General features: G+C 38.5%; 2 protein-coding genes and 1 long non-coding RNA gene across 4 annotated transcripts in view; 2 read left to right on the top strand and 1 right to left on the bottom strand.

Moving 5' to 3' along the window:
- Positions 1–343, bottom strand: part of tsr1 (TSR1 ribosome maturation factor) — a 10,920-nt gene extending 10,577 nt beyond the window's left edge. The window contains exon 1 of the mRNA XM_062419154.1: positions 217–343. Coding sequence (XP_062275138.1) covers positions 217–343 — 127 coding nt within the window. The remainder of the gene's footprint in view (positions 1–216) is intronic.
- A 4,092-nt stretch (positions 344–4,435) lies between these two features.
- Positions 4,436–19,630, top strand: taok1a (TAO kinase 1a). 2 transcript variants are annotated; one of them, XM_062418885.1, is made up of 20 exons: positions 4,436–4,685; positions 7,942–8,183; positions 10,464–10,535; positions 10,661–10,762; positions 10,888–10,933; positions 11,033–11,129; positions 11,231–11,344; positions 11,455–11,546; positions 11,721–11,814; positions 11,920–12,001; positions 12,127–12,294; positions 12,456–12,656; positions 12,752–12,880; positions 13,233–13,469; positions 13,570–13,698; positions 13,830–14,033; positions 14,175–14,414; positions 14,619–14,831; positions 14,979–15,161; positions 15,743–19,630. In XM_062418885.1, the coding sequence occupies exons 2-20, from the start codon at positions 8,052–8,054 to the stop codon at positions 16,271–16,273; spliced, it is 3,066 nt and encodes a 1,021-aa protein (XP_062274869.1). In that variant the 5' UTR covers positions 4,436–4,685; positions 7,942–8,051; the 3' UTR covers positions 16,274–19,630. The 2 variants fall into 2 exon arrangements, with proteins under 2 accessions (XP_062274869.1, XP_062274868.1); XM_062418884.1 differs by having other exon boundaries at positions 4,436–4,878.
- Positions 19,631–22,064: 2,434 nt separating this feature from the next.
- LOC133980674 (uncharacterized) lies at positions 22,065–25,230 on the top strand. The gene is made up of 4 exons (XR_009925180.1): positions 22,065–22,132; positions 23,330–23,466; positions 24,069–24,113; positions 24,203–25,230. It is a non-coding gene; the product is annotated as an uncharacterized LOC133980674 (long non-coding RNA).
- Positions 25,231–27,264: the final 2,034 nt, after the last annotated feature.

The following is a 27,264-nucleotide window of genomic DNA, read 5'->3' as shown; positions in this document are numbered from 1 at the left end:
AGTTAACTGACAATCGGACGTTTTTTTACGCAATTTCTTCAGCAGCAATGTTAATAAACCCCGTATTTACACGTATCACACATTGTACTGAAGTGAAGCACAGGGACAGCTTACACGTGTGTTTGTAGAGCCGTGAGCGGCACAGCCATCAACCAACACTATACAGCTAACACCAGCTGTTTTAGTGACACTTCGTAATAAAACAACAGGGCTCACCTTTGTTTTCTCTCTCGATTTCACCTTTCGTCCGATGCTTGCCATGTTTGTGGCCTTTGTTTTTCTGTTTATATATGCCGGCTCTGTGGCCCTGTTGTTTTTCCCCATTCGCAGCCATTTTCGCCATGTGGGAAAGACAGGCAATTTACTTCCGGTACGGGCTCACCCTCTCTGCCTCTGATTGGCTAGTCCTCGTTGCCTAAATCGGTTGGATTGGTTAGAATTTGGGTAGAAATATCAGGGTAAGCCAAGCAGAGGCAGAGTAGGGCGGGTCATGAATTCGCCATCCTAGGAAAAAATATCGCATACCGGAAAGTTTTCTCTTCCATATTTTTGTGATACCCTCATTGCGTTTATGTCCTTTAAATATGGTTAGTCTGTTCTTGCTTTTACCGTACATTGAAATAGTTTTTATTCATCACATTTTTATATTATGTGTTCTCTTTTACAACAGAATTGTTTTACGATTTGTGTATTTTGCTGCCTTGTGAAGCACTTTGTAACTTGGATTTTGAAAAATGTTCTATAAATAAAGTTAATTTTATTATTAAAATAACATGCAAACATCATGATATTTGTGGGACATGATTGCTGAATATATTTTAAGCACGAGAACACAACAACAACAAAAATCTAACATATTGAGTAGGCCTACGTAGTCTGCTCAAGTTAAAGAGACACACCACAATAACAATTCCATGATAAGAAAACCATTTGGAAACTATTTGTGGTTCAAATACTTAAAGTCCCTCTCCACTTATAAATGTGTGTTTCTTCTTGTTCATACACTTGGATGTTTGAGCTTCACTGTGCAGAATGACGTATGTATGTGTATGAGCTAACTGAAAATCCAAGTTATGGGCTGGGGCTATAAATAGGACTTGTGACATCACAAATAATTTGGAAACCAATCACTCTCCAATATGCAACTTACACAAGTGTGATGTGGAAACTCAAAGCCTCCAGTGCACACACACTGAAACAGACTTTTTATTGAAGTAGGAGACATCTTGTGTCCTGCAGTTTGGTTTCTGAAATGAAATATATTTACATATTTATAGATTCTGATTTTTTTTTTTAGAGTAGATGTCATTTTAATTAAAACCATCAAACAAATTATTTTTCAAAGTAGAGTACTCAAGTCAAGTCTTTTATTTATTTAGTGCCAAATCACAGCAGAAGTTACTTCAGGGCACTTTTCATATAGAGCAGGTCAAGACTGTACTCTTATATTTGCAGAGACCCAATGTTCCCCTGTGAACACGCACAAGACAACAGTGGCAAGGAAAAACTTCACCTCTAACAGGAGGAGACCTTGAGCAGAACTGGGCTCTGGGTGGGCGGCCATCTGCCTCGACCTGCTGGGTTGAGAGAGAAAGAGACAGAGAGTGGGAGGGGGTAACAGAAAGAGAGAGAAAGCAGGGGGAACGACAGAATAGCACAATGTAAGTTCCACATAGAGATGTATTAAGTAGATACCTCTGCCTCTCCGGAGGCAGAAACGCCTGCAGAAAGCAACAGGAGGAGACAAGGAAGCACAAAACTACTGGGGAGAAAAATGCTGAGGTAGTCACTTGTATTAATGGGACATGAATACCCACAGACACACAACCCCACCTCAGAGGCATGAAAGATGAGTCCATCCTCCTTTTCATAATCCACTGATATTTAATCCTCTTTCTCAGCAGTCTCTAATGATTCATCATCTTTCCTATTATCCAGCTCTGGAGTTTACAGGAGTGAGAAGCCTCTCTCGGTATATTAAGAAAGATACTCCCTCCTTTAACCATGAAAGAGTGAGTGCGGAAAGAGGAGAATAAATATAGATGAAGGTAAGAGAAGAAATTTATGGGGCAACTGATGCAATGACCTCGGACAAAGTCCATTCAGAGAACAGCAGCATCCTTCAGTTACTGCCTCTGTTTTATCATATTGCTGTATAATTAGGTCTGTGGCAACAACATCAACCTTAACCCTTTTCTGTAGTAAAATATCATCCTCCACCTTGGGGTCAACAACCACTGTAAGTACTTTATGTGTACATGTCGACTACCATCAGTTAATTTGTAGTTTTAGTAAGTTTACAAATTCACTTTAAAGTTAAGTAGCAGTTATCTGAGAGAAAATCAGTTTCCTGCTCAAAGAACTGGCATGTGACAGTTGCCCATGCAGCCAAAAATGAAGTGTGATGGTGAATGACTGATCACTTTTCTTATCACTTGCCGTAACTATCAGCTCGACTCCTGTTTGTATTCAGAAATGAAAAGGCAGTTTGAGGACACTTTTTGTAAATGCATCACTGATACATAAATTATGTGTCATATGAAACAAGGCATCTTCAATTAAATCCACCTTATTTCATTGTCGTTGTCATCATTAACGCAAATTTACTGGTAAACATATTTACAAGTTAGATCTTAACAGGGCTCTTTTGCAGTTAAAGCCTCCTTTATATGACCTACTTTTTCTGCTTTCTCATATGTCGTCTATTATGTCGTTATTGTCTGCCCAGAACAATCAGATTCACTGCTTTCACCCCTTAGATCTCCCCTCTTCATGTAGAAGCACAAAGTTGTGTAACATATAGCAGCAGTAGCACAAGTCACACGTGGGACCCCCTGGAGAGGAAACATATCAAAGTAATGCAGATCCAAAAGCCCTGTCAGAGTCCCTATGAGAAGAGCTCTGCCATTTGTTGGCTTTGCAACTGGCAGCTCACTGTACAGACTGAGCCACCGAAATAAAAATAATGGTTAGATGGAGAGAATAGGTTTGAAGTTGAAGAAGAGGCTGCAGGGGTTTCTTTGGTACAGTGTTACATCATGCGCAGACCCACCAGAGAATGCATAAGTAAACAATAGCTGACTATCATGCACTGCCCGAAGGGGAAATTTGCACACTAACATATATAAGATGTGATGTAAGTACTGTCTATATGCACCCAGTTACCCCTGGAAATCCAGTTTCAACTTTCCCATCGTAGGACCTGTGGTGCTTGCTGATTTGAGAAGATATAGTGCAATGTGTTGAGTCGCACTCTTTGGCCACTCAACAACATGCTGCAGAGGATCCCCGGGCCTTGGCACGCAACACTGTTCTTGTAGAGCTTCTCAATAGCTGACAGTATACTTGAATCTGCCAGTTAATGCCCACACATGGGTTATGAAAGTATTATAAAAAAAAGTGTGTATGTGTTTTGATCTGTATCATTATAAGTCAGACTAGCACAGGATTTCAGCAAAATGTGTTTATGGTTTGCAGTAAAGACCTAAAAGCTTTATTTATTGTATAGCCTAAATAATAATAATTTCTTAAACACAAATAGATTACTGTTTCAGTACACTAATGTCATTTTATACCATAAAGTTTATTGTCACAAGTGTTTGATAACCACATTTGAGGGATCATAGCAAAAAATGTGTGTTATATACAAGATTATAAGCTGATACATCAATATCAGAATTTGTATATCCGCCCCAAAAATCCACTATCAGTTGGGGCCATACTCCTTATTACAAGAAAAGATCTCGGTTATGACTAACTATCTCAATCTTGAGATCTTTTCTCTTAATTGTAAGATAGAAGCCATCATTGTGAAATCCTTTCTCTTCATTATGATACTAAGTTATAATTATGAAATCTTCTCTCTTCATTATGAGATGCTAAGTCATAATTATGAAAACTTTTCTCTTCATTGCTACTAAGTCATAATTATGAGATATTCTATTCATTACAATAATAAGTCATAATTATGAGATCTTGTCTCTAAGTTATGAGATACCATGTCATAACTATGAGATATTTTACTTTCCCTATGAGATACTAAGCCATAATTATGAAACTTTTCTCTTCATTATAATATAAGTCATAATTATTAGATATTCTATTCATTACGATAATAGTCATAATTATGAGATATTTTCTCTTTATTGTGATAATAAGTCATAATTATGAGATATTTTCTCTTCAATATGAGATAGAAGTCATAATTATGTGATAAGGCCTCTGATTTTTCTTTTATTGGTGAATGCAACATGCTTCCATAGAGATGCTACACCACAAAAGAATATAAAGTGTAGTAAGTGCTGAGTATTTAATCAGCAGTGTATTATTGGCCTGGTGTTTGTTAATTACGCTTCAATGTCTCCGCCTCTGGATGTTTTTGGGTCAGAGAGAGTTTAGTGCAACAGGCAGGGCGGAACTGCTGTTTGCAGGAAGGCGGACAAACCAGCCACATTTTCACACAACTACTGACTCAAGTAGTTAGTTAACAGGCCAGTGTGCTGAGCCATAATCTTATTTTTCCTCACTGCATCGAGGAGAGTGTCGTGGCTTGTTTCTGGGTGTTTGAACTTCCCTCACATTCTCCTCTTTTCACGAAGGGAGGCGGCGGCGGAACGCTCGGCAGCCATCTTTGGACCTGCCTGGGAGTGGGACTCGACTACTCTGGCACCCCACTTACTTCAAGGGTGGGGATTTTAACCTATTATAACACACAAATCTGTATGTTACAATCGACTGACATCGTCTATAACCGGAAGAATTTGGCGAGGTAATTGACCGTGTCGGGAATGAAAAGGGGAAGAGTTCTTTTATAATCCCAAAGTGTTGTGAATTACACGACAGTCTCTGCACCGCTGAAACCTGGCCTGTCACAAGAGGGTGAGTTTCGGCTAACTGGCTAAGCTAACGTAGCAAACATCACATAGGTTAGCCTGCTAATTTAGCCACCTCTAACACATGACTCTTAAACGCTGGCGTAGTTACACCTTATATGCTGTAGATACAGAGCTGTTCACGCAGTTAAGACGCCGTGTGTGTTGCTGGGATTGTTTTATCATATGACACGTAAGTTAACTTAGCCTTAGCTGACATTAAGTTTAGGTGTGTGCAGCTAACAGTGAACACTACAGTCAGCTCATGAAACCACAAGGCATTACAATGTAAGACTTTGTTAGTTTGACTTTTCTTGTGAGACAGTTAAAACAGCTGTTGGAAAGTGACAACTTTCAACTAATCCCCCTCCTCCTCCTCCTCCTCTACGTGCTTTCTCTTAAATCCGCTTGCGTAGAAACTACAGTGTGGGATCACCTAGCCACAGGTAACTGAGGTTAGCTGGCTGTGAACATTAAACACGCAGCAGGTAAAGCTGGGCTACACCACAGGTTTGTTTTAAGGCTTGTTGTTGTTTTCACAGTGTCTAGCCTCAGATAAATGACGCTTATTTGGGCCCAGTTGCCATCTTACTTTATTAATGTAAAGTAAGTCAGTAAGTGCCCCAAAAAGTCATAGTTTTTTTGTTGTTTTTAAATGATTGATGAGATAAAGGACACCTTGATGGTTGACACTTGTTTGTGATTGTGTGTTTTTGTGTATGGATTGGTGTGCCAAAAGGAAAATGACTTGATGAGTTTATATACTGCATACTGTTCACTAAAAGAGATGGCAGGCAGTTGTATTTTGGTTAAGGTAGCTTTGGGAGCTTTAAAAACTTTATATTTATATTACTGTGGGTTGAATTGCAATGTATCTCTGAGTGTCATATATCATGACTGGTACTGTATTTTTTTTTTTAAATTATTATCCTTTTCTTTTTTTTTGTCAATAGTGAAAATGTTCACCAGGCCCCATTCCTATCTCCCTATAGCTGTGCGAACAGGAAATGCTGAGAAATGCAGCAGTGAGGGCATAAATTGGGAATTCCAACCCTCCAGCTTTGTTGTCCTGTCCTGCTGCATTCTTGTGCATGTGTGAGTTAGCTGGAACGCAAAGGGTGTTTTATGAAGGTATCAGTTATCATCACTCACTTTTGTGCTCATGTATCCACAGTCGAAAATGCCATCATGAGATATGACAACAAAGCTCATTCATGAGCAACAATGTAGTAAAGAACAATGGCAATAAAGAGGCACAGTCTCACATGGTAATGAGGCTTTATTTCAGGGCCGTGGCTGCATCTGTGTGGAATAGTGAGTTGTTCAGTGTTGTTGTGAGACAAAAGATGTCTGCTTCAACTGGGGGCTGTTTCTCTCAGGCTGGGAAAGAAAGTCTTGTGACTCTAGCGTCAGCTCTGCATCTGTTTGCAGCTGATCATCTGAGCCGCATGGACTCAGTAAACTTTCCTCAGTGATCTTTTACAGTCTACATCTGTATTACAGCAGTAAAGCCCATAAGAAACAGTTTAATAGACAGCAAATAGTTTGAAGTTAAAGCTTGGTAGAGGAAATGTGGGCTCATACTACATTCTAACCCCGTTTCTGTAGCTTTAATGGGTCAATTCACCTAAAATTAAAACAAACAAAATAATAAACATACATATTCCTTCATATCACATCCCCTAGTAGTATCTAGTCATGCAGATAGGTTTGGTTTTATGTGGTGAGGTTCTGAGATAAGGCTAAAGCACACACCCTATTGAGGGTATTTTTCTGCTTTTACATTCAGAATAAGACAATTCTACAGCTGCATTGTTTAATTGAATAATAGATTAATTAATTGACTGAATATTATTATTTTGATCATCTTTTTTGGGTCATTTTAATTGAAAAAATTCTCTGGTTCCTGCCTTTTTAAATGTGAGTATTTTCCTGGTTTCTTGAGTCTTCTATGATAGTAATCTGGATATCTTTTGGGTTGTGGCTGTTGGTTGGGGGAAAACAAGACATTTTAGGTTGAATCTCAGGCTTTTGGAAACAGTGTTTGACATTTTTCCCCATTTTCTGACCTTTTTATAGACCAAACTAAACAAGAAAATGATTGACAGATTAATCAATAGTGAAAATAATCTAATCACAGTTCACAATGACGGTGGTTCAAGGTTGCTGGATTAGTACCCAGGATGTTTTGGGAAGGCAAGCTTCTTTTAATAGTCTTTCAGATGTAATTTTCCAATGAGGCGACGACCACAAACAAATTATATATCTGTATTGTATTTGGATGCGGTGGCTGTGTGGATATCTCAAAACCTGATCAAATAAAACCTGCCAAAAAAAACTACCTGCATGAGATGGTGATCGGACACTTGAATCACTTGTAGCAAGGCTGTGACTCTATGGGCTGACAGCGTTTGGTATGTTTGAGAACATGTGTTTACCCAGTGCGTACAGGTTTAACGAGTAGTCCTATCGCTGGAATGCTTTGTTTCAGATTGTGAAGCTGCGAGTTGTTTCCTTGCTTTCTTTGTTCAAGCTGGAGACTGTCAGGTGTGTGTGAGACTTTTCTTTGTATCCTCCTCATATCTGTCTGTCTACATTACCAGCCGCTGAAGGTGTGAGGGGAGGATGTCAGGACACAGCCCACTGATTTCCTTACTGTACTCGCAGTTACTATGGAAACAGGAGACTTATCTTGTTCTACTTCAAGATTTCGGACTGGCCGTTCTCCACAATCGCACCTGACATCTTTTGTTCACAGAACGTCTCATTTAGCCTTCCCCCGCTCAGGTTATTACTGTACGTCAGTGAATTACTAGTTTTACATATTACATTAAATGTATTGCACAACATTGAAAGTGTAACACTTTAATGACCGAAAAAATATTGAAACATCCTCAGAAACATCTCACACCTCACCTGCAACAATTCTTCTCCTCTGCTGTCCATTCATACTAAGTGTTTTTACATATAGGCACTGTCTAATTTACAGTAGCAACATATGCATGCATATTATGTCATGGCTACATCCCTCTGCAATGCACTAACTTTTGTCTTTCCTTTGAACCTGCAGCTCTGAACACATATGAGACCACTGTCCTGCAGATGAGCCATTGGAGGGGGCTTTTAAGTCGCTGTCGCAGACCCAGATAGTTCCTGGCGGCAGCGGCATTGCCCCCCATTATGCCCAACAGCAGTCGGGCGGGGAGCCTGAAGGACCCCGATATCGCTGAGCTCTTCTTCAAGGAGGACCCAGAAAAGCTCTACTCAGATCTGCGTGAGATTGGACATGGCAGCTTTGGTGCTGTATATTTTGTGAGTATTTCACAACTCGACACAATAGGCCAAGTCAAGGCTGCAGAGCTAATCTTTTTAGTTTAGCTTTTTTTGGTTATCAGGAATGGACGTTTAAGTGGCCTGGCAAAAAGAAAAGGTTATGAGGACCAAATAATCAGTTATACATTTCAGGAAAATAGAAGGAAAAAGAACACCTGGGAAGGGGAGGAGTTAAGACTCATTCAGGTAAAATGGTTGCAACTGAAACAATATACAACATGAAACAGTTATGATCAAACAATATTAATATATAAATAAAACCAACCATCAAAATTGTAGATATTATTGACACTTGATTTGATTTTTCAGATTTTCATTTTCAGATTTTGTTTTCATGCAAATAAAACTCATACCCGTGGAAAAAAAAATTCAGTTCAATTCAATTATCATTTCAAAAATGCTTAAAGTCTCACACCACTGAGAACAAAAACAACTCATGTATTGTGATTTAGTGAAAAACAATGCAACACAAATGTTACTGCTTGCAGGTTTGTGCATTGAATATGAAAACTTTCTTGTTCTTTAGTAACATGCCGAATAAGCACTTTACATCAGGGAGCTTTACTCGGATGATGCTGATATTATTGATTGTTTGTTTTGGTATTTGGCAGAGGCCTTTAAGATCCTTTTAAATATTTCAGAATGATTCTTGCCTGCCTAAAAAGGCAGTATTATTTTAGGAAAAGTGTCTTAGTGTGTGAGTGTAACACATTAAAAGCTTCCAGTAAACAGTTGAGCATGCACAACCTTTCCAGTAGAGCTGGAAAATATTGACAAAATAAAATATTGTGTATTTTTGGCCCAAAATTGAATTGGGATGTGTGACAATTTGGTTTAGATGTTGCCTTGCTTATACTCTTTAAGCTTAATGAAAAGTGGATTACATATTCCCTGTAATGTGGATATTATGGCCAAACAGTTTGTAGCATTAATTGTTCGTGTCCAACAGCTTAAACAGAGCAATGTGTCGGTTAATAGCTTCTTAAGTCTCACTTTGCTTTTGGTGCGGTGAAATGTTACATTGCCCCAATAGCTACATTGAGTCTGCATGATCTTCACTCTACATGTCAACCACATGTAGTAAAGTGTCTAATATTGACCATGTATCCATGATACTGGTGGTGGGTTATACAGTGATTGTTAATTTGAGTTTTAATGCTACAAGAAAAACCTAATTTTGATCTTTATGACACAATATTATGATAACCAGAATTCTAGCCAATATCTCATATGAGTATTTTCAATCTAGCTGCTAGCTGTATTGTCTCAGGCTGCAGTAGGCAATCTTGTAAACTACATTTTTATTATGTAGTGCTTTAAAACATAGAAACCTGTCCAGTGCTTCCCTAATAGCTGCAGTCTGTCTTTTGAACTGTGGCGTGACAGATTTTAAATGTGGAAATCAGGTCATATTCCTAAACGACAAACTGGCTCTCAGGTAGGGCTGCTCGATTATGGAAAAAATCATAATCATGATTATTTGGGTCAAAATTGAAATCACGATTATTAAATTATTTTTTTTTTTTTAACTTTAGAAACATGCTGCATTTCTTGTCCATTCGGCTTAATTAATTTTCTCTCCAAGCAGCAGCCTTTTATCTGCCGCTTAACACAACACACAGCAGAACATGTGCAGAGATATTAGTGCTGATGATAGTTTACACAACACATCCTGGTTTTTAATAATTAGTCAGTAAACTCAGCATTGTCTGACGCAGGCTGGAAAATGTGCACTTTTATTTACAGTTAAAAACATTTCGCTGTGTGTTTCAGCTTCTGTCAAACTAACGGAGCTGTGGTGGCTTCCTGTCTAAGCTTTCAAAATAAAACCTTTGTTATTGTGCGCTTCTCATTATTATTATTATTAACAAACAAAGTTGGGGCTGTAAATTACGGGAGCTTCCCGGGAGAAAAGACACAACGGGAGAGCGGCGGGAGACGGGTCTAAAATACTGGAGAAACCTGGGGAAAAACGGGAGTGTTGGCAGCTGTACAGTGCTGCACGCTGTGGAGGAGTGACAGAAATACGCATGCGCAGCTTTTTGCAGGAAAATGACAAAAAATCGTTCCCCCCCCCAATTTTACTAGTTTTGAAATCGTTTGGCCCCAAAATCGTAATCACGATCAAATTTCGATTAATTGAGCAGCCTTACTCCCAGGTATATAATATGAATACAATTAATTATCATCATAACATTAGTAGATTCAGTTGGTTAAGTTAAACTGAAAATGACCATATTATATGTGCTTATCTTTCAGGCACGGGATGTGCGGACAAATGAGGTGGTGGCCATCAAGAAGATGTCCTACAGTGGAAAGCAGTCCACTGAGGTATGATAGCTTTTACTCATTGATATCATGTCAACAGCCACTTGTTAGCATGGTTACTCATGTCAGGAACAAGGCTGGATATATTATTAGTTGTCAAACGTATCTACTTTTTACTTTTTTCTCAGAAATGGCAAGACATAATCAAGGAGGTGAAATTCCTGCAGAGAATACAACACCCAAACAGCATAGAGTACAAAGGATGCTATCTACGAGAGCACACCGCCTGGGTAAGAATAAAAAAGCGAATGCCAGGGATGACGATGATGATGATGATGATAACGAAGACAACTGCAGTGATTCATATAAAGTGATTCATAATAAGGAATTCACACAAGACATTATTTCCTTGCAGCTGGTGATGGAGTATTGTCTCGGCTCTGCTTCAGATTTATTAGAAGGTGAGTTTCAAACTTTGAACTTGGTGGTCTCTTTTCAAGTTTATCCTTGTGGCTTTTTTTCTTAATTTACAATGCTGCTGCTGAATGTATCTCCCCCAGTTCACAAGAAACCTCTACAAGAAGTTGAAATAGCTGCAATTACCCATGGTGCTCTTCAAGGGTTGGCTTATCTTCACTCCCACAACATGATTCACCGGTGAGTGTTTTCAAGTGTTCGGTAGCATGCTGGGTAGCTCTCAGGCTCTGGTCCTGTCTTCTGTGCGGTGCTGTAATAATTTCCTCTCATGTGTTTGACAGAGACATCAAGGCAGGAAACATCTTGCTGACAGAGCCAGGGCAGGTAAAACTGGCAGATTTTGGTTCTGCCTCCATTGCCTGTCCTGCCAACTCCTTTGTCGGGACACCATATTGGTACGCTTCAAAGCATGTTAAATGTCTACCCCATAATACTTTTGCAAAATTCTCTTTGATATGTCATTTCTATCTTTGTATTCTGCTAAATGTGTTTGTGTGTTTTTTAGGATGGCCCCAGAAGTAATCTTAGCTATGGATGAGGGTCAGTATGATGGAAAGGTGGACATTTGGTCTTTGGGAATCACCTGCGTTGAATTAGGTACGGTTACTGTTTTGTATGGACTGATTACGACAGTTCATCTATTTTTACACTCATAAACATCTGAAAGCCAGAATTTATTGTGCGTTATAATGACTTATGATGTTCTCTGTTTCTCTTTTAATTTCTCTTCAATACCTGACTCCCTGATATAACGGGCTGCTTGGTTCACAGCTGAGAGGAAGCCTCCACTATTCAATATGAATGCAATGAGTGCCTTATACCACATAGCACAGAATGAGAGCCCAATGTTGCAGTCTAGTGAATGGTGAGTTGTAGAATTACAATTTGTAAACATGGTTTCTTTGAATATGATGGTTTCCATAAAGTGACTACAATTCTGTCTTCTTTTTCTCATTTAATCTCACTTTAGGACGGATTATTTCAGAAACTTTGTAGATTCTTGCCTTCAGAAAATTCCCCAAGACAGGCCGAACTCTGAGGAGCTCTTAAAGGTAAGAATAAAACAAAAAGTTGAATGTGACAGATGTATGTTATGCTTTACGATTGATCCTTATAACCAGGTATTTGTTAAATTTCTGAATATTAATGAGAGAGGTCTTTTGTGTTACTCTCCCAGCATGCATTTGTCCAACGTGAGCGACCAGAATCAGTTCTCATGGACCTGATAAATCGGACTAAGGATGCAGTGCGGGAGCTGGACAATTTGCAGTATCGCAAAATGAAGAAGATCTTGTTTCAGGAAGCCCACAACGGCCCGACAACTGAGGCACAAGATGAAGAAGAGGTCTGTTGTGTTACTGTTTCAACCCTTCCTCATTTGAATCTCTCTCATCTCCATTTCTGTCACCTCCACTCCAGGATGGTTGTATTTTATAGTTTTATGTCAACTTATGCTATTAGAAAGAATTGTTTTAACCATATTACTGCTGTCTGTGTTATTTGTAGGAGCCAGAGCACAGTGTGGGTAGAACGGGTACAGTGAACAGCGTGGGAAGCAACCAATCCATTCCCAGTATGTCAATCAGTGCAAGTTCCCAGAGCAGTTCTGTTAACAGTCTAACAGATGCTGGGGATGATAAGAGTGAGGTGGACATGGAGGGAGACCACACTGTAATGTCCAACAGCTCTGTCATCCACCTCAAACCAGTAAGAAGAATTAGTTAAAGGAATTATTATTACACATTTTTAAATACAATGAGTTCACTGATTATATGTTCTATGTATTTTTGCGTGTCCTTCAGGAGGAACAGACATACAATGAAGAGTCAGAACCTCACACCCGGCCAACTGAGGCACAGTCCCTGCCTGCACACACTCCACGGCCAAGACGAAACCGCGAACACTTCGCCACTATACGCACAGCCTCAGTGGTAATAACACAGTAACAGTGTTGACAGATCAAATTAAAAGATAGTTAAATCCAACTAACTTTGCAATTTTGAATGTAATTGAAAGCAGATGGAAACATTTAATCGCTTTTGATATGCTTAAAAAAAATAAAAAATAAACGTTTAAAATGTCTTAAATACAACGATACATTGGTATTCTTACATATAGAGTTCAATTTTAAAATGTGTCTCTCCATCAAGCCCACGTTAGGACAGGCAATGCACACTAGCTTAGGATATAAATGCTGTGGTTAATTAAATATCGTATAAAAGATACAGAGTGACATACATCTAACAAAAATATAAAGAGAATCTGTGTCTTGTGTCTTACCAGCTCACCCGCCAGATTAAGGAGCACGAGCAGGATTCTGAGTTAAGGGAGCAGATATTAGGGTACAAGCGCATGCGGCGGCAGCACCAGAAACAGCTGATGGCTCTGGAAAACAAGCTGAAATCTGAAATGGATGAGCACAGACTCCGTCTGGACAAGGAACTGGAGAATCAGCGGAATAGCTTTGCCCAGGAGATGGAGAAACTGATAAAGAAGCACCAGGCATCTATGGAGAAAGATGTATGTTTTCATTGTATTTATGTGTTCACCTCAGATTTACAAAACACACACTATTATTTTGCCTATAGCTAAATTATTATGTTGTGCATTTTTCCATCAGGCAAAAACTTTCACCAACGATGAGAAGAAGTTCCAGCAGCATATCCAGAGCCAACAGAAGAAGGAGCTCAACAGCTTCCTAGAATCCCAGAAACGGGAGTACAAACTTCGCAAGGAACAACTCAAAGAGGTAGAGGATCTACCTGCGTCTGTGCCCCATACATTAGTCTCAGTTTTAGCGCACTTGCTGTTTGAAAATTGATATTACTCAGTACTATGGAGCCAGTTCTGCTAGTGACCTGTACTGTTGTGTTCCGGTAGGAGTTGAATGAAAACCAGTCAACACCCAAGAAGGAAAAGCAGGAGTGGTTGTCCAAGCAGAAGGAGAACTTCCAACACTTCCAAGCGGAGGAGGAGGCCAACTTGCAGCGCAGACAGAGGCAGTACTTGGAGCTGGAGTGCCGCAGGTTCAAACGGAGGATCTTGATTGCTCGCCACAATATTGAACAGGACTTAGTTCGTGAGGTCAGCACTCTCTCCTACATGATGCACTCTCCTTATACAATTGGGTCTAATTAGTTAACAAACTAAAATTGGTACTTATTCTTTGTCCGTGACAATCTTATCTCTTTGTTGTTTGTTGTCTTTCCATGTGCACATAACCAGGAGCTTAACAAGCGTCAAACCCAGAAGGACTTGGAACATGCCATGCTTCTGCGGCACCATGAGTCCATGCAAGAGCTGGAGTTCCGCCAGCTCAACACCATACAAAAGACGAGAGCTGAGCTGATCCGCCTGCAGCACCAGACGGAACTCACCAACCAGCAGGAGTACAACAAGAGGAGGGAGAGGGAACTTAGACGTAAACATGTTATGGAGGTCCGCCAGCAACCCAAGAGCCTCAAGGTGAGCGCTCGGCTTGTGAGCATTAATGTACATTTAATATTCAATAGACACCCTCATTTCACTGATGGTAATTCTCAGTTTGAGGTCCAAATTACTGTGATTGCACAAACCTAATTAAGAATCATGTTTCTGTGTTGCTTGATGTTTGCTTTAAATATGAAAAATACATCATTGTACTTTTCTCTACATTGCACCAAATGACAGTCCAAAGAGCTACAGATCAAGAAGCAGTTCCAGGACACCTGTAAGATCCAGACCAGGCAGTACAAGGCACTGAGGAATCATCTGCTGGAGACAACACCAAAGTCAGAGCACAAGACTGTGCTGAAGCGTCTGAAGCAGGAGCAACACCGCAAACTTGCCATCTTGGCAGAGCAGTATGACCACTCCATCAATGAGATGCTTTCCACTCAGGCGGTGAGTCTAGCAATGTTAGGAATGTAGAATCCTAAAGTTGTGAAGTAAGATCATGATGGTGCCAGTATGACTTCACGTCACCTTGTTAGTAATGGTTGTGTTTATATTGTACATTGATTCTGATCCTGTTGATCTCCCTGTTCCCAGCTACGTCTGGATGAGACTCAGGAGGCTCAGTGCCAAGCCTTACGAATGCAGCTCCAGCAGGAGCTGGAGCTTCTCAACGCCTATCAGAGCAAAATCAAGATGCAGACAGATGCTCAGCACGACCGTGAGAGGAAGGACCTGGAGCAGAGGGTGTCGCTCCGAAGGGCCCTGCTGGAACAGAAGGTTGTCTCTAAATTATTCACATAAGTAGATTTAAACTGCACTGCCTCAGTGATTTTTTGGAGAGGTTTTACAAAAAGTTTAGATTTAAATGCCCCACACACTCACACTGGGTTTTGGTCATTGCGGTTTATATAGATTTGCTCAGGTTGAAGGTAGGCATAGTTATGCTTGGAATTACGTTAGCTCAGCAGACTCCACTCCATGCATTAATAAACATGATAAAGATGTAATTTGTCCATCCACAAAAGGTGCACAAAAGTAACAGAAGTGAGATGGCAAGCCCAGTCTGGACACAGCCACACAGATCTGAGAATTATGTGAAGTGAAAAAAGGCAAATAAATAAGTGAAAACACCTGTGGAGTAATTGTTTTAATGTTTAAATGTTTTGTTTTATCCATTCAAAAAGAATAAAGCACACCCCTGTTCCTGTTTTATTTGTATACAGTATGGTGAGAAACATTGAATGTAAACATAACCTTTGTTAACAAGAAAACCTAAATGGGGACAGTAAGTGTAGCTGCTAACTGTGATGCAAATACTGTATATGAACAATTTTGATGTTTTTTTTCTCCTTCTGTAGATCGAGGAGGAGATGGTTTCCTTGCAGAATGAACGCCTGGAGCGAATCCGGAGCCTGCTGGAACGCCAAGCCCGAGAAGTTGAGGCCTTTGACTCAGAGAGTATGCGCCTGGGCTTCAGCAACATGGTGCTATCAAACATCTCCCCAGAGGCCCTCAGCCATAGCTTTCCTGGGGCTTCAGGAAGTTGGAGTCACCATCAGCAACAGCACCCGTCTGGGAGCTCTCCAGGGTCCCACTGGGGCAGTGGCAGTTTGGGCCCATCATCAAGCCACCAAGGCAGCCATCACCACTATCACTCCAGTCCGGGAGGGCCACCTATGCAGCAAGGGTGGGGGCAAGGCATGCAGGGAGGTCCCCAGCCATGGGGCCACCCATCAGCATCCCTGGTCTCTCGCAGCAGAGGAGGTGCACAGAACAGCCCCCAAGCAATGGGGAGGACACCCTCAGGAGGGCACAGTGAGCAGGGCATGAGCAGGAGTACCAGTGTCACCTCTCAAATATCTAACGGGTCACACCTTTCCTTCACATAAGTCCCCTGTCAGCCCCCGGAGTCCCAGTCTGAGTACGGAGATGTAGAATCCAACAAACACAACAGGACAGAGTATAGGCTGAGCTCTGCAGCTCTCTCTCTCTCTCTGCTACCCCCCCTCCCCAATTCTTCCCGTGTACAGATGTGGATGTGCGATGAAATAAATGTTGCTCAGGTCAAAAGGGCTGGAAGAGGCACAGCCCCTCCTCACAGCAGTTTATCGGCACACATTCAGATGTTTAAGTTTGTGTTACATTAGCAGTTTGAGTGTCAACACATAATACTCCCATTTTTTTTAATTGCAGCTCTCTCCTACAGAATTTTTTTTAAGTACATGTTTTGTGCTATTCACAGCCATTGCTCTCATTTTGCACATGAAACACTGTTGAAAACCTTTGACGCGTGTTAACTATGTCCTCAGAAATGTGGTGTCAAACAATCACAGTAAACTAATTTTGTCTAGATCGCCCCTTCCTCCCCTCACCTGGTTCATTTTCAGTTATACACTGGCCGATTCTCTGACAGTGGTTAAAGACACAGCAGTCTTGACTAAAGACGCTTTGCTGTTGTGATACCAGCCTGCTGTAATGGTCATTGTGATAAATTAGACGCCTCCTTTTTATTCAGTAGTTTTATTTCACTTAGTTTCCCGATCATCAGCCAAAATGAGACTTTATAAATTCAGAGCCAAATAAACTAATCTTAACTGTTTCCAGCGAATGCTACGACACTACTACTGTGCCTTTTTAACCTTTTGGTTATAGAATTCAGTCTTGGATGTTTATAGTTTGATATTTTAGACTCAACTAGCAGATTGAGACCAGTGCCAGTGTTTAGTTCAGTCTATTTTAACAATATTACACACCTGCATTCTTAGCTCCAGAGGTCCCAAATACTTCTCTCAGATGTATTATTATATTCACTGTGTATGCAGTAATGTTGGCTGGAGAAATAGAAGAATTGTGAGAAATAGAAAGCAACTTGTGCATATCAGTAACTGTATTTTTAGTTCTTTTAGAGTTGTGGTACTCTCGGGGTGAACTTGGAAACCCCTGCATTAAGGAGAATTTTAGTTTGCATGTTGACACAAGGAGTTATGAGGAAAAAAGGAGACTCATTTGCCTTCAAAAACAATCCTAGTATTGATATGTTGATTTTATTAGTGCCTTTTAAAACTGCTGCCTTTTTTTTTTAAAGCACTTTATACCGCTAAATATTTGTAAAATTAATATTTGACTTCTTTTCGCAAAGCACCTGGTGGATGAGTGTTTTGTGGGTACGTATGTAGTAAAGTTTAGGGATTTAAGCTAACCTGTGCTGTGATTTTTAGGAGCAATGTCCCAAGTGCAGACAAGCCCTAGTGTATGGCAACAAACCGGATGCAAGTAAACGCATATTTCCCCTTTTCTGCAGCTTTTACTGTGTTTTGAATTGTAGCTGTTAGTTATCTCTTCTGTGTTTATGATCACCTTTGAATGAACATAGGATGTGAGCATGCTGCAGGCTTTTTTAGATGTGCTATGGCTAGTTTCCATTAAACAAACTGAACCGGCTTAACTGTTGAGTCCTTGATGTGCAGGCAGGTACAGTAGGTAAAGGTAAATGTCATGACCATGACAGCAGGCTTGGCACTACAAACAAAACTGCAAGACAGTTTAAAAAATTTTAACACGCGGTAAAGCAACACTAAAAATGTAAAAGGTGCTAAGTTAGATACTTTTACACAATCTCATCATAACCCGACAACAAGGGTGACTAAATTAAGCACATGTTGATGTCATCGTAGTGCACAAATGTAAAATTGACTCAACGGCACACTGTAAGATCAGCAAAAATGAATAAATGTGGCAGAAAGCACTTAGGTATTTCCTTTGATTGCCCCAGCAGGTCCTTTTTTAAGATTCTGGTTCTGCTCAGTCATTTCTTCATTTCTGTCTTCAATTTCCAAACAAATATTGTAAAGACACCTACTGAAATAGGCCTTTTAAGGGTAATGATCTAGAGATAATGAAGATGTATGCTTCCTTCAACCATAAAGCTGGAGTGAAATGTTCATGTGTATATTTTATAAATGAAAAAATTTAATAACATAACTCACCTTTTAAGAAAGTCATTTGTAAAATTGTAAAATAAACTTTATTTAACTGACAGACCACACAGATATTAGCTAACCTTTCCAACTGAAGATCAGTTATCTGGATGTGGCTTATTGGATGATTCGTACACAGACAAAATGCCTCACATGCATGTACAGTATTGGCTGTCATTTCCTTTAAATCAGTCAGTCAACTGGCTGTCTTTGAGCATTATCACTCATCTCCGTCTACTTCCTATCACATTTGAAGACACAAAAATGCTGGGGTCTTTTCTTTAAGAGGTGGGATTTTTCATTTTTCTGCACATGTATATATCCTACCTAGAACGTATGCATTATATCAAGTTACATATGGTTTGCTCCCAATTCTCAAGATTTTTTGTTCCAGCTACTGTAACACAACAGGATATTTACATTGTTATTTCTTTTCTGATTTGTTAATATTTGGTAATGAAAAGGGGAATGTATTTATCATTATTGGATCTTACCTTAAGTCAAAAGCCAAGGCCATGAGTTTGAATGTTAGGCCAATCAAACCTCACCTACATGCCAACCTTAAGTTTGTATGCAGACATTTTGTTCACTTTTATGTCAATGTTGTGTGTGAGGGAGTCTGGATATTGTTGTTGATCTTTGTCAGTCATGAGACCTCTCCACCAACCTGGATCCTTTTTTTTTTTTTTTTTTTTTTTTTAACTTTGATGTCAAATTTTGTCCTACTGACTGAAAGCATATGGGATACTGAATGAGAACCGGCAACAGAGAACATGGCGATCTTTTCTATGGTCAAACACTGTGCCATACCTGAGTTGCCAAGCCCAGATACCACTGCATTATATCATCTCCATGGTTTTACCTATCACTGGGCTGATAGTATGAAATGTATGAAACATAAAAAAGTGTGTTCTGGTCCAGTGGCCAAAATAAACAAAGGGTTGAAAAGATGGCGTGGTGACAAATTATGAAAAGAGATTGCATTTCTTTGAAGATGTCAGTATTCTTCTTTTGGCACATTACCACTACAACTCATAACCTGTATTAAAATGTATAGATGGTGGAACATGTTATTGAATGTCTGAGAGATTATGAAGATACTACATATGAGATGGTAAAGTACTAAAAGTGGATTTAAATTGTGTAAAAAGATTCATAAAACAGAATAAAAATAGGATCAAATGTACTATTTTGTTTGTATTATATTTACCATTGTGTTGGCAGAGGGATATGAACAGAAATCAGCTGTAATAAAGTAATTTTAGTATATCTCGCCTTGTGTTTTTTTTCTTTTTTTGTTGGACATCAGTTTTGTACTGTATGAGTGCTTTTGCTATTCACACAATATGATATTAAAGGACAGGATTTTCATTTTTCTAGTTTGTCTTAAAACAAGTCAGGAGCCCAAATGAACATTAAACAGGTTTTTCTTGCCACATTTAATTATTCATGTTCATACTGGCTTTTAGAAGATCCCTTCATAATGCACTTACAATGTAAGTGATGGGGACCAAAACCCACAAGCCTCCATCTGTGCAAGAAAATTATTTAAAAGGTTATCTGAAGCTAACATGACACTTCTGTTTAAATCAGTCTTTTTAGTGCCAAAGTGATTTTGTCCAAAGCTTAACATGGAAGCACAAAGAGGGAATTTGATACTAAAAAGACTGTAAATGTGGCAGATATCCACTTGTTGACTGGTTTAGACATTTTAAGCCTCATTTAAACTTCAGATTATCTTTAAATGCATTTTTGCACAAAATAACTGGGGACACACTGTGTATTTTGGCCTCCACCACTAATAATGAAAGCACTAATAGCCAGTATGAACAGCAGGAATGGTTACAGTACAGAAAACCTCTTTCGGTGTTCATGTGGGTACCTGACTGTTGTTTTTAGACACACCTTTAAACCGTCATAATGTGCAAAAAATAGATACAACTTTATCACTGTGGCAACTATAAATAATTGTAATTTTAGCCAAAGGAAGTCTGCAGTTCAAGCATTCCTCAGTCTTTTGCTGGATGTACATCCCATAGGTTATAACTGATTATAGGCAATATTTGCTTGTGACAAATGCTGATATTTTTCAGTGAGCTGTAGTGTTTTACTCAACTTTAAATAAGCAGTTTGGATGTACAGCAGGTATATACCATTATCCAGCCAGTTACAGACGCAAAATATTTATGTTTAAAGTACATTTATTTTAGCTGTAAAAGGACTAGACTATTAAATGCCCGTATCTAATTTTTTTTTTTTTTTTTTTTTTTTTAAAGTTGCCTAGTTTTATATGTAAATACATATAAAATACCCTTTTTTATATTAAACAACTAATTAACATTACTTTATGCATGTGTTATATTGGAATAGAGAAATTGATCCACTTTGCAATCATTCTAATGATCATATTTTTCATGCTCTGTGTTTTATATTATTATAAATCATCCATTCTTTTTATTTATTTAATATTTTTAAACCAGTTTACAACTAATAAATGCAGCTTTGTCCTAGCCAAAGTGATTGCAGCTCATACCTTGTTACTTGTTTTCTGCCTCAAATTAACTTAATCTGACTCCTGTGGATTGTATTTTTAAAGACTCTAAACCATCCAATCATTCACAAGTGTTAATAGATCTAAAGGGCAAATGCAACCAGTAATGCAATTACCAATTTTGCTTCCAAAAAGTGATGTATTCTCTCCCTCTCTCTCTCTCTCTCTCTCTCTCTCTCTCTCTCTCTCTCTCTCTCTCTCTCTCTCTCTCTCTCTCTCTCTCTCTCTCTCTCTCTCTCTCTCTCTCTCTCTCTCTCTCTCTCTCTGTGGGCCCATCCTAATAGCCAAGTAGTCAAGTGGCTATTTGTGTGACTTATTTCTTTTTACTGTCACAGTGCCCAAGTACCTGTTGAGATCACAAGAGTGTGGAGGTTAATCAGAGCTCACTTGACACACCCCTCACTCAATTATTCAATTCATATTTAAGTATTTTTAAAATGTTTTAGTACATGTCTGTAGGGGATCTTTAAATGATCGTTCTTATCTAATGTGCCTTGTATGTTAATACATGTTTGTTATGGCAGTGATTCTCAAAATGTTTCATGTCAAGGAGCGCTAAACTGACACAAATTAGACTACAGATCCCCATTTGATAAGGTTTTGTCCGAGGGTCCACTATCTGGTTAGATTTTTGTTTTCAGATGTCTTATTACAGAAAATGTATTGAATGTCATTGCATTAATTAAGGATGGAATTATAGGTAAAATAAATCATTTCCCTTTTTGCTGGGCCCGGACGCCACTGTGACAACCCCTGGTCTACAATGTAGGTGGGCAGATAAGTGAAGAGTGAAACCTATAAACAGAATATTCATTCTTTCACACTCTCTCTTCCCAAGATAACTTCTAGTCAATGAAATAATAGTAAAATAATATTATATATTATATATATATATATAACCCTAAACCTAACCCTAACCCATTTATCAGTGGACTCCCTCTAAGTCCCTAAAAAAAACTAGTTTGTGAATCACTGTGTTCTGGTTTCTAAGCCTTGATGTATGCTAATGAATCCTTTTCAATCAAATAAATGACCAAGTGGTTATTATAGGTCCATGCTACATGACAGCCAGTGTGGGTGTTGGCGTGTATGACGCACGCCCTCTCTTTGGCACGGCACCGGAAATAGACGCAACGTGACGATACGTGACGAGCATTGTAAACAAAAGTCAGTGTTTCTAACCTGCAGAAGGAATGCCGTCTCAACAGTCTATCATTTGAGTAAGCACTTAGTTTTACAGCACGAATCTATATCTTTTTAACAGCTTATACAATAGTGCAATGTGGAATTGTGACACAATGTAGTTAACGTCGCGTTAACGTCAATTAAAGTAGCTCCAGCTTGATTGACTTGTGTAACTGAACTGCTAATGTTTGCATTGGTGCTACCTGAATCATCACGTTAATGTTAACCTTGCATGTCAAATTAAACATTTCATGATTAGCTGAACAGGGTGAATGAACTAGGGCTAGCTAGCATTAGCAGGCTAGCACCACTACTTTATATTAGTGTAACTGCCAAGCTAGCGGGTTGGTCCAGGTTATTATCACTATGACAACACTATAACAGTAAAGGTAAATGATTGTAAAGGTACACAACTTAAGTAATTGGTTAACTTAGCTGTCACTTTAAGTGAATAGTCTTAGGTTATATTAAAGAAATGACGGTGGCATTATGTTAAGTTTGTGTGGTAGCTACCAGCAAAATGATAAAAGTGATTTGTTTAAAAAGTGTTTTATCACCTTTTTGGCAACATCAACTAACACAATAGAAAATGATCCAATGTGGAATAAGTATTCAGATCCTTAAGTTAGAGTAGAAATACTGTCATCTAAAAAATCCTCCATTACAAGTTTTAAAAAAAAACCCTGAATTTCAAAAGGTTACTTTGTGCAAAAGTATCCTCAGCAAAATGTATTTAAAGTATCAAAAGTGAAAGCACTCATCATGCAGACTTGATTTTTGTGTTATTTTATATATTGTTTGTTTTTCACCTCTGAATACATGTGACAGCATTTTAATGTTAAAGTTGATCAATTTGCAATCAATATTAAATACTTTGGGTAGGTTAATAGTTATAAAAAGTAGAAAGTCCCCCCACACTGCCAGCTTACTAACAAAAACAGTAACATTTTGGTCATGGATATGAAGTCACAACATGTAACATGATTTTCAACATTTCCCAAAATGGTTTAATACACACAGTTATCAAAATGGTAATGTAAATGATACAAACTCTGTATAAATGGTATTGCAAAATCTTTAACAGAAGACAAATTCATTTTGTCTGACTCATAAACGTTAATTCAAAGTAGAGGAAAAAAACAAAAAAGTCACAGGAGAGATAAATATTTTAAATAGACTTAGTATATTCCAGCAGGCGTCACATATTTTTCTATCTGTTGTTCTGCTTACAGATCTTCAGGATGTTGTGTGAAGTCCTGCTCTCATCACTATGGTTCCTTTTTGTCATCTTCTGGGTCGAGACGATAAGTGTATGGCTGTTTCTCTCCATGTTCTACCAAGACCGGGCGTTTTACCACTGGGGAGACGGGTAAGACATGTGATCTTTTGGTTTTCATACCATCCCTGCAGTGACTGTGGTTTTCCCATCAGATATATAATTTTGTTCCCTCCACAAACATCTAGAGCTGAAACAATTAGTCAGTGAATTGATTTGTTGATTAACAGAAAACTAAATCTGCATCAGTAACAACAAAAGTAATTTTTAGATAATATTTGCTAGTTTCTATCAACATCTGTGCTGTACTGTACATTTTTAGATAATTGCTCAGACAAAGCAAGACCTTTAATGTGCTCACTTTATGGAAATAGTGATATATATTTTCACTCTTTTCTGACATTTTATGGACCAAACTAATAAATAATAAAGTACTAATCTTGTCAGTGAAGTAATGGGAGAGAAGAGAGGGTAGAATGAGATGCAGTGAAGTTTAAGACAAGTTGATTTTCTTGATAAAACCCAAACTTAGACCTTAAGGGTCCTTAACTCTGTCCTGAGTTGATGGATGGAAAAACACTTAAGAGCTAATGGGCAATGTCCATAATGGTATTTGTGTGTGCCTGTGTGTGTGTACAGTTCATGGGTTAGTGAGTACATGTTCATTTAATGGAGTCATTCTTTTGATTTTACAGGGTATTTACAGATGATACTGGACAGATGATATACATGTTGAGCAGGTAAGTACTTGATTAATCGAGTTTGTTCTATTTGTTTTGTAATATGAGCTTTCTGTGTGGAAGGTATAATGTCTTGTCTGTCTCCACAGAGTTGATACTCATATACAGAGAGAGACGCAGACCTGAGACAGAAGAAGATCAAGAACTCAGCTGAAAGGACTCTGGATAGACGACTGTTGCACTTATGTGACTCGAGATGAAAAACAGTAGCTGTTTTTCCTTTGCACTGACTTGCTCGCACACTGATGTGCACAGTTCTTTTTAACATAGGTAAATATAGTAAGTCCACTTTTAATAATAAGTGGTGGAGAGTTGCAGCGTGAACACAGAAGGAGGTCCTCGATGAATTAAGTGTATAACACCCACTGACTGCTGCATTTATATTTTCACTTTCACATTTTGGGGGAAGTTAAATGAGCGAAGAAGAAGATGTTTTGGGATGCAATGGCTGATTTCAGTGCATTTCACTTTTATTTCATTAGACTACGTGTTGAGACTTGCACTGAGATAGTGTTTGGATCATACTGCTCTTCTATGCAAGTAAAGTCGACGCTATCTGCAGCTGTATTTGTGTTTTAAAATGTCAGATTTCAGTAAGTCTGTTATCAGCTAGGCACATGAATGTTATGAACAATGATCAGATATGTTGGTGAATGTTTGATGTCACAATCTTTAACAGGAGCAAATTTGAATGTTGGATGTGGTGGAAGTTTGGACCCTGGATAGATAATCATGGATTTACGATGTGGTCTACGGGTTTACAAGACTTTTCAAAATAACCATCAAACACAGTAGATCAAATCTAAAGAGGATCAACATGCAGTAACAGTTTTATTTTGTGTCTAAAATTGGAAAGTAAAATTGAAGAGAATGTACTCCATGATAGGACTACTCTCTCAAAACATTACGGTTCTACCCAGTAAATTAAATAAAAGTACATTTTATTTTCGAGCCTTTGAGATTAATGATCTGTCCAGAAATGGTTGTAATCCTCTTTGCTCTCTGTCATTTAAGTGATTTGCTTTTAAACAAGCTCAATGTAAAGTTTTGCTTTCACTTTGTATCTGAGGCAAAGATATGTTGCTTTGTATGAATTTACTGAATAAATTCAGGTATTTTCAAGCCATGCCTTTATTGAGTATTAAAGGATAGAGTCATAATTTTTCAAGTCTGTCTTAACACAACAGTCAGCTGCCCATATGAACAATGAAACCGTCAATCCTCCTCGCTGTAATCATTCCTCCTGTTCGTACAATCAAGTATATCTTATACTGGCTTTTAAAAGATCACCTTCAAGTCAATCTGATGCTTATATGAGGCTCCAGCAGTCTGAGTTAGTCATATCGAGTGGATATGTGCAATGTTTACATTGTTTTTAGAATCAAATTCCCCGTCTGTGTTTCCTCGTACAGCATTTCCTTGTTCAGCTGCTGTGGAAGTATAGTTAGAAAAAGAGGGATTTTTAAACTAAAAAGACTAACAATGAAAGATATTGATTTGACTAACTTGGACGGTTGAAGTTTCATATTAGGCTCATAAACTTTTAAATGCATTTTTGCACAGAGGGAGACTTGTGGATTTGCTGTACATTGTAAATGCATTTTGAAGGGGTCAGTATGAACGGAAGGAATGATTATGGCAACAACAACAAAAAACAATTTCCAATGTTCATATGGGCACCTGAGCATTGTTTTAAAAAGCCTGCCTTTTAATATTATATTGTGTATATAGCAAAGCACAATACTATGTGGTCCAAGAACAAACACAAGGCAAGATATACTGACATGACTTTTATTACAGCTGATATTTGTTCATATTCCTCTGCCAACACAATGGATGGAGTTATCACATGGGCAATCAAGTGCCCAGGTGCTCTTAAGTATAAAGGGGCCCTCAATGATGGGAGAAAAAAAAATGTGTGCTTTTTTTTATTGTTGGCCTCTACAGCAAAACTACACAAACCTTGACCTTTTCTCTTGATGTTGACAATTATGGTTGCCATCAGAAACCTTAAATATCCAAAACGATGTATGGAGTTACTATGTTAGCTTTCCACCTGACAGCAGCGTTATCCAATCAGAATAAATACGTTTTTTTAAAAAAGGTTCCAAGAAAATTGAGTCTCATGATTGACTTTTTTAAAAATGTATTTTTGACTGGTTGGGTAAGTGATTATTGGTTAGCAGGCCACAATGCAATGTTTGTTTGTTTTTTTATTAGGATCCCCATTAGCAATTGCGCTGTGGGCAATAGCTACTCTTCCTGGGGTCCACACAGAAATACAATACAGTCATAAAAACCCACAACATTATACAAAAATCCAATATAACAAAAAAGATGAAAGAAAATGAGAACATGCAAAAAAAAGTAACAACATTCACAGCATACAGGGGAAAAAACACTAAAAAGAGGAAAATGAAATAAAAACCACAATGTGGTTAGGTTGTATCAATGAGTGTGTGGGAAAAATGATCAATTAGAGGAAAATGGACAGTGCCGGTGTCGTGCCAAAAAGTGATCGTCTGCCAGAATCTGATTTGTGGCCGCGGGAGCGCGCACAGCAGCCCGTTGAGCGGTAGCGCTATAAAACGTCTAATTTCCTTTTGATTAAACGGTCATAATATGCATATACAAACAATTATCACACATTATCACAACTGTGGCCAAAAGAAGTGTCGTTTGTAGCGAAATAAGGCATGGCAATTACGTGATAGACATATCTCTACAGTATGTTTGATTTATGGGTGTGTTTTCAATAAAGAGATGATCACTTTTGCAATGATCCTCGTGACTCTGCATTGTTTTTTATCTGATCTGGGCCCTACGTAGTATTTGCTTCCCATGTTTGGATGTGTTTTGTATATCTAATATTATTGTTTATGCCTACTATTAAAATAACAAACAGTTTTCACCTGCCAAAAATTGATTGTAGGCCAAATGCATTTACTGAATGGTTATTTCTGCCTAAATAGGACTTGATCTCATTCTTGAGCTTCATAATATAAACACTAGAGCTCACAGGACAGTTTGGAACTCTTTTAAAGGACCATTACAACACAAAATGTGCATTTTCACCTGCCAAAAATTGATTGTAGGCCACATACAGTTACTGAATGGTTATTTCTGCCTAAATATGTCTTGATCTCATTCA

The sequence above is a fragment of the Scomber scombrus genome, chromosome 5 (genome assembly GCF_963691925.1).
Source record: "Scomber scombrus chromosome 5, fScoSco1.1, whole genome shotgun sequence".
Taxonomy (NCBI): domain Eukaryota; kingdom Metazoa; phylum Chordata; class Actinopteri; order Scombriformes; family Scombridae; genus Scomber; species Scomber scombrus.
The sequence above is the reverse complement of the archived record's forward strand: the minus strand, read 5'-3'. Positions and strand labels throughout refer to the sequence as shown.